Raw genomic sequence first — 8,703 nt, 5'->3', positions numbered from 1 at the left:
TATTAGTGTTGTCGTTTAATGAGCCTACAACAGCGGCGTCATCCGTAAACTTGACAGTGATACAGTTTCCTGAAATGCTTACACAGTCATTTGTGTATAGAATGAATAGTACTGGCGACATGACACAACCCTGTTGGACCCCTGTATTTTTGACAGCAGTAGAGGATATTGATTCGTTGACTTTTAACATACTGGATTCGATTTGTGAGAAAGTCACCAATCCACAGTATTAGAAATGGATTAACATTCAAGAGTTGAAGTTTTTGTATCATCAGGTGTAGTTGGATTTTGTTATAAGACCTATACCACTGTCTCTATGCATATTCATTATACGTGATAATATATTATCTGTTGTAAATACAAACAAACCCAACAATGAAACGATCTAATAGAAATCATCAAAGATATATTAAATATAATGCTTAATTAAAACAGTTAAGATTTGTTTGGAAATTGAAGAAAATTACAAAGAATGAGAAAGGTCTTAATTTTAAATATGTTCAAATATTCAAAATTTATCTCAGAAATACGTTGTCTTCTAGGAGCCCCTGGCAGCACCCTTTGGGCCTCGCCACGGAGAGACACCCCTCAGCCATTTTCTAGATACACCCCTGAAAGAAACTATCGAAGTTCTCATGTCAATAATAACAGCACGTTAAATCTTTAAAAAGTACAAAAGGTATAATACATGTAATCGTTATTTTTATATTACATGACTGTATATAGAATCGTTATTTTTATAATGCTGGGAAAACCCATTGACTTGAATATTATAGCTTGTCAGCTTGTGTAATCTTTAAGTTTTAATAATACGAAGTCATAGGTTATAGATATTGATCTTCCTTCGTGAAGACTACTAGTACCTACTTTATCAACTGTTTGGGATAATTTTTAGTAAATTATTAGTAAATAGCAAGAGACTAGGAAAAAAGAGGTATAGTAATCGTGTATATGTTTATATCTGAACACTTCGTGCTCTACGGGAGTGAAAATTCAAATAAAAATCTTAAGTGTCAAATGTTTCCTCGTAAATGACGCCCTTACATTGAGTATAGAATCATCAACGGTATCTAATATAGGCAATCGTTTGATTCGAATTGGAAAGGTCTAAAGTATTTTTTCTTCTTTTCACCGGATTCAAATCTACTTTCATCAAACCGTTACGTTTTGAACGACTCTGTTGTGGTAATGTTACGTCGTTACTTCCTGTATTACTCTATGACGATAATGTTACGTCGTTACGTTTTGAATGACTCTGTTGTGGTAATGTTACGTCGTTACTTCCTGTATTACCCTATGACGATAATGTTACGTCGTTACGTTTTGAATGACTCTGTTGTGGTAATGTTACGTCGTTACTTCCTGTATTACTCTATGACGATACTGTTACGTCGTTACGTTTTGAATGACTCTGTTGTGGTAATGTTACCTCATTACTTCCTGTATTACTCTATGACGATAATGTTACGTCGTTACGTTTTGAATGACTCTGTTGTGGTAATGTTACGTCGTTACTTCCTGTATTACTCTATGACGATACTGTTACGTCGTTACGTTTTGAATGACTCTGTTGTGTTAATGTTACGTCGTTACTTCCTGTATTACTCTATGACGATACTGTTACGTCGTTACGTTTTGAATGACTCTGTTGTGGTAATGTTACGTCGTTACTTCCTGTATTACTCTACGACGATAATGTTACGTCGTTACGTTTTGAATGACTCTGTTGTGTTAATGTTACTTACACTACGAAGTAACATTACCACCATAGGGTAATTCAGAAAGTAAAGACGTAACATTACTAACATAGGGTGAAGTCGGGAAGTATTGAAGTATAATTACCAACATACAGTAATTCAGAAAGTAACGGCGTAACATTACCACCATAAGGTAAATCAGAAAGTATTTCATAAATAATTCTAATGGTAATAATATCAACAATAAGATCTTGACAATTTTTTCAGAGGCGCCTGAAATGTCGAGTGTGGAGCCCAGATGGATTCATAAAACCCGTAAGATATTGATAGATCATCTGAATCAGGTTTATTTCTTTGTTCCCTTCTCACAATTATAACACAATTAACTAACAAACAGTTAACCCTTTATACTGAACATGATTACAACTGATCACTTCGATTACTCTGAATTTGTTCACATGACAAAGATAATATTTCACTCTTTATTCGTTCAACTCAAACAGAATAAAAATACATTTCCTTCTTATGTCAGTTTAAAAACATTTTAAGTTCTCCGACATTCTGTTTATTACGAATTAGAGCACTAAGCAGTTGACCAGACACGCAAAAAAATCTGTATAATTCGACATCTAGTCATCTTAATCACTTATCGCCAATTAGATAATCCCTTGTATTATTGATAATCCAACGTAAAATCAACTTAAAACAAAAGGTACCTGATATCAATTCTGCTGATTAATCACCTCCAATGACCTCGCTTCAAGATCATTTGCCTTTAGATCAAATAGCTAGGGTCATTATTCAAGGTACTCGTGTCCTCAAAATCTTTCTCTTATATTACTGACAACATTTAAAACCAGACCATTAACATATTTTACATGATTAGTAATAATTGATATACAATCTTCATATTAGTGTTGTCAGTTGTGTTTCTACACTTATATGAAATATGTTAAAACTAAAAATACTATTCGCAATTTAAAAAAGTCGTTTCGCTACAAGAAGGTTGATACAACCACCAATAGTTGAACATAGGCTAAATTGCCCTCTTTCAGAAAAGGGGAGGGGATATTATTTGGATTGTTGTTTATCTTCTAGTAACCAACGAATTTAATGCAACCGCAAAATGGGAACAGTTAAATATAAGCACCCCACAAATAGAAACACGATTCTATAAATTCATGGACGTGTGGTTGGAAACGTCCAATCAACCAAGTCTGAACAAAATTATATCAGCTTTACAAGAGATGAAGAGGAATGATATAGTCAATATTATTGAGAACGATACCAATCTTAATGAACAATTTACTTGGGAAAATGAAAATAATGAAGGTAATGACGAAGGTAAGTTTCCTGTGTGAGTCAGTGTTTTCATACAGCTTAATGTCAAAATGTGGCTGTTGACGGAGAACGTCATAGAAGTAACTCAGGGCTATTAAACTGAAATTCAAAGGGAATGGGACATGACTCCCTAATTTCTCATTTTTTTCCCACACGGACAGAATTTGTTTCAGAGGAGGATGATAATCCGAGTGCGAAACCGGAATGGCTACAAACAATCCGTAAGATGTTGATAAACAATCTGAAGCAGCTGGATATATTTGTTGTCCATTTAGGTAAGACTTGAGTTTCCATTTATATCATAAATAATAAATTCTCTTCGATTTTACTGGCAGCATGTAAACCTAGTCATAAATATCATATCAAGTAAGCATCCACGGTGTTGGTGCTTGAACACTAATATGAAATGCGTTCTAAATCAAAATACTTTTCGTAAATCATCATGTTCACGATTGATAAAGTTTCATTTTATGTGCAGCACCATTCCGCATTCGCCAGCTTATGGAGCATGTGTGTCTCTATTGGTCGATACGCTAGAGCATGTTCTTTCTACGCTGATTTCTTAGGTAAATCGGAACATTGACGTCAATGCTACTCATACAGGGGTATTTACCAAATCGACTTTTCAGGAACGGTCGTCACCATGACCTAATCGTAGAATATGTCAAGATATTTTTATAATTTTACATAACACTTGGTTTTGTTTTTGCATGTAGTATTTAGCAAAAATGGTTTGCGTGGTTCAAGACGGAGTATGATTATTCTTTTGGACACTTGATATACCTGTTTATTATAAAATACTTCGTTATTGCGGACAAATATCAATACACGTAATCATAATATAACTTTTGTGATCATTTCCCTCCCTTGAACTGTTTAAATTAAATGAAACTATTTTCATCAGTTACTTCCCTTGAACTATTACAATTGATCGGTTAAGGGACTATTTGTTTTTCATCGTCCTATCTGGATCGTTATTTAGTACTTGGTTTAGTTATTCGCTACCGAGAGGTTGATGAATATCGAATTTGTTCAACATAAAGGTATTGTGGATATTTGTGATTGCCCTTTTTCAGGAGAGGTTTTGGGGTTAGTATTTGAATTGTTGTTTATCTTCTAGGAACTTCAGAATTCAACGCACATGCAAAATGGGAACAGTTAAGTCACATGCAAATCGATACACGATTCTTTAAGTTGATCGACATGTGGCACGAAAAACACAAAGATCCCAGTTTACAACAAATTATTACTGCATTAAAAGAAATAGGTAGAAATGATTTAGTCAATGCTGTTCAGAACGATGTCATTCTTAAAAAAAGACTTGATATAGAAAGTACGAAACAATGTGAACGAAAACCTCCAATACAAGCCATTGAAGTCTCAACCAAAGCTGAGAGAAATGAGGAACTTTGTGTTTCCTCTGATATTAACTGCAGTGATGACGGTGAGTTTCTTGTATAAGCCACAGATGTAGGCCTGATAATTACAGATTGGATCAAAGAGACAAATTAATCTTCAAGAAGCGAAGAGAGTTCAAGATTTACCCGATTTCCCCTTTGTCAATGATGCAGATCGGAGGGGCTGACATGGAAAAAGCGTCTAGTAGTTCGGAGGGGTCAATAAACCGAGACCCCGTGAATTACAGACTGTTCACGTTACAGATCCCTCGACAATTTGCAAACTTATAGTAGTAAGCTAATGTTGCGGGCACATGAACAGTTTTCGACGGTTTTTGTCGCAGATTAAAGTCTTGTCGACAGTTTCACCGACCGGATGTTGATACACCTCCAGTCAGTCGTTTACCCTATGACGATAGATCACGTTTTTATTGTAGAAAAGGACAGTCCAGGAAGATCTGTTGACAACATTTGTGCAGTAAAACCATCCCGATCATCACGTAATAATATTTTATAATATTTTCATACTATTAACCTGTTCATTTGAATCTGTATTATGTACCGGAGAACAGAAGTCTTGTGTGTGATTGTCAGATTTGTACAATGAATTAAAGATGGATTATTTTTTGCTATTTTGATAATAACATGTAGTTGAAACATAAAACTGCTAGGTCTGCATCTGTAGCATATCAAAAACTTGTCCATGCCTTTTTAAAAAAAGCTCCACTATATTCATCTCAATGAAGCTCATTCGTGTATATATTTCGATGTGATTTATACTGTAATCATCTATTAACATACAGATCATTTTTTTTTATTGTAGAAAAGACCAGTCAAGATGAAGACAAAGAAGCAGGAAGATGTGTTGACACAAGTTGTGGTCTACAACCATCCCAATCATCAGGTAATAATATATTTATTATTCAAAATTTAAATCAAGTGCCGTAACTCTCCCTGACTATCAAAAGGACAGAAATCGTGTAAACTTAATATTGGCCACTTAATATTTGTAGACTTCAAATCGATCTTTTATAGTACGATGTGTATTTATCTATATAAACACGTTCATTTAGTAGGATTCTTATCCTAAATATTTTTAGATGAATCCATTAAAATTAAAAGTACAACCGAACCTCTTCCACGCAACGAAACAGCTAAACTTCCTCCAGACAACGAAACAGGCAAACATCCTGCAGACAACGGAACAGCAAAACTCCTTTCAGACAACGAAACAGGCAAACTTCCTCCAGACAACGAAACAGCCAAACATCCTTCAGACAACGGAACAGCCAAATATCTTCCACACAACGAAACACAAGAACAAGGTATGTATAAACATGTCAATATTATCGTTTTTGTAATGCTATACGACATGTGAATATATAATGTCGGAAACTGTGATGTTATCATGTTATTTTCAATCTTACAAATAAACAAAATAATAACAAAACCCAAGGTAAATCGGTCTACAAAAATACTCTTCAGACAAATATTTGCGCATTCTTCAATACGTCGCTTTCCTTTTTCTACAAATATTCCGTTGTTTAAACACTTTTATCTCAAGTGTAAATAACCGATCAAGCAAGATATACAATTTTCCTTTCTCCCACAGACGATGAACAGAATTGGGAAACAGTATTATTGGCAAACTATTCTAGGTAATTCGAAATTTTAAACACATCTTTTTTGGCGTAATTAAATCTGAGATTTAACAGAATTTGCTCTTCAAAGACAGATTTTGTTTGACTTCGACAGCTTCGACGAAAAATGGCCTGGACTGGATGCTTAATATCTCTGTAATTGACCGAGTTTACAGTGGCAATCTGATTGGTTGTAAATCCACATCCGTTTTGGGAAAATTTATTGCTCGAAAAATATAACTACGTCAAACTACTCGAGTACGTTTGCAATTAACCCTTTTAAAACAAATTCAGCTTGATGATACTTAGATATAAATAGCATACTTTACAAATTTTTTCAGGTATAAGTTACGACGTTATTGATAATGAAAACTTTTTACAAAACAGCGAAATAACCCTTTATCTCCTTTGAAAGGGTGTAAACAGAAAATTCAATGTTGTAGACGGGTATAGTCTGGGTGTCAGAGACTATCATGTGGGCCGCCATTTTGTTTTTAACTGGAAATGTAAACAAAGCAATATGGCTGTCATGTAATAATCGATCTTTAGGCGCCCACGGCAAGTTCTGTTTTTCTTTAACAACAACACAAAAATAAAGGTTTACGATTTGTAATTTTATCGGCTTTATAGTTAATCACAACACTTGTCTTTAGGACTGCTGTTTCCTAGATCTATTGTTCGAAGAAACGATCGCGTATTGCTAAAAGAGTGCGTTCGGTTTAAAATATTGTCATTGATGCAAATTTTGGCGATCTTCTGCTAGGTTTAAAATGAAATAAAATATTATGAAGGATGTTACTTTGTTAGATCTTTGGTATTTCTACTTGTCATATAAGACTATAAAATTTAAAAAAAAACTTGCACACTAAAATAGCCAACTGGTGTAATTTATTTTATTATGATTATTATTATTATTATTATTGGTTTTCTAGGGGACTTGGAATCCGGTATATCTTTTGGTGAAAGTGGTGATTCTGAAGTTGAAAACCAGTGTTCGAATAATGTGCAAAAAATTTTGTAATATAATGTGTAATACATGAATTTTAGGGGGGGGGGGGGCGTGTGTTGTCTGTCTCAATGTCACGTTCAATTAGTATTTTAGGTGTACCCTCTCTTTAAGGCTGAAGGCACATAGAAGTATACCGTATTCGCTATTCGCTATACGCTATACGCTATTCGCTATACGCTATACGCTATACGCTATTCGCTATACGCTATACGCTATACGCTATTCGCTATACGCTATCGCTATACACTATTCGCAATACGCTATACGCTATACGCTATACGCTATACGGTGAATCACATTCGCACCTGGCTGTACACACTACTTGAAAATCAAACAAGCACGATTCTCACTATACTACACTATATTCTACTATACGCATGTATACTTCGCCTTCGATTAGTGTCCTCTTATGTGACCAGGTATTATGAAATTACCTTGTTCGATTTTAGGTATACGCGTGTCGTACAAAACGTGCACCGTATACCCGAAAAGTATACTTCTATGTGAAGTATTTTTGGTGTACCCTCTGTTTAAGGGGACTCAGCCTTAGGGAAACTCTTTAAAGTTTGATGTTTATATATGTGAATAATTTTAGGTTGTGGTTAATCTAGAATGCATTAACATGTAAGTTTAATAGTTTCAAAGCATGCTTAGCACGTGTGTGTATATCACAGGGTATATAAGGCTTGAGATATTTAGTTTCATGGCTCATTTTGATGTAATCAGAGTTGCTCTGCTCGTTTCGTTGTTTCATCGTAGTCGTAGATGTCTCAATAGAAATCCATTAGTTTCATCAGCTCTACTTTTGTAATGAAGATTTCGAATTCTGAGTGGTTTTGTATATTTTTATGTCTATGTTTATTAAAATTGTATAATGTATATGTGATGTTTCCTGCTTAGTAAATTAGTTAATTTATACGTCTCTTATTATTGGGTCTTCTTTGAGGTGATTCTGAAGTACAAAGCATTCTGTCAGTCCATCTTGTGACATCGTCGTCACCCATGTCCGTCCGTCCACAATGGCTCGTAAACACTCAAGAAGGTACAATTCTTGATTGAATTTGTCGAAAGTTGGTATGGTTGTTTGTAATCACCCAAGGATGAAAACTATTGAAAATCAGAAGAATCGAAAAATATTTGGTATGAGTTATTGTTCTTTTTTTTATAACACTTTCAATTTTTAGCCCGTCAACACAAGCGCAATTCTTGACCGATTTTGACGAAATTTTGTGAAATTGTTTTTTTTATCACCCATGGATGAACCCTATTGAAAATAAAAAATGTTTAATAGGAGTTATTGACCTTGTTCTTGGAAACGCTTTAAAGTGTTAGCTCATAAACACTAAAAGGCAGGATTCTTGCCGGATTTTGACAAAACTTAGTAGTATTCAGTATTGTCTCAAAAAGTTCAAAAGTGTATGACTGAAAGTTGAATATTTCATACTGGTGATAGTTACTGTACTGCCAAATATTTTTATTCAAAATCAAGGCTGTCAGTGGGCGTATATTACCTTGCCTGGCAAGCTATATTTATTAGCTTTTATTTTTAATAGAGTCACTTCAGTTAGGGGCTACAGCCCTTCTGAATGTTGGTCAAATTAACTAACCTTTTGACCAAA

The 8,703-nt window shown here is 34.5% G+C and overlaps 1 protein-coding gene across 1 annotated transcript; it reads left to right on the top strand.

The window, feature by feature from the left end:
* Nucleotides 1–1,188: 1,188 nt before the first annotated feature.
* LOTGIDRAFT_170731 (hypothetical protein) lies at nt 1,189–6,487 on the top strand (the record flags this gene model as incomplete). Its single annotated transcript, XM_009046570.1, has 6 exons — nt 1,189–1,753; nt 2,796–3,041; nt 4,159–4,482; nt 5,259–5,339; nt 5,536–5,760; nt 6,417–6,487. 6 exons carry the CDS (start codon nt 1,189–1,191, stop codon nt 6,485–6,487), a joined length of 1,512 nt encoding a protein of 503 aa, XP_009044818.1.
* Between the last annotated feature and the right edge of the window lie 2,216 nt (nt 6,488–8,703).

The sequence above is a fragment of the Lottia gigantea genome (genome assembly GCF_000327385.1).
Source record: "Lottia gigantea unplaced genomic scaffold LOTGIsca_103, whole genome shotgun sequence".
Taxonomy (NCBI): domain Eukaryota; kingdom Metazoa; phylum Mollusca; class Gastropoda; family Lottiidae; genus Lottia; species Lottia gigantea.
Note: the sequence above shows the minus strand (reverse complement) of the source record. Positions and strands in the feature narration are given on the sequence as shown.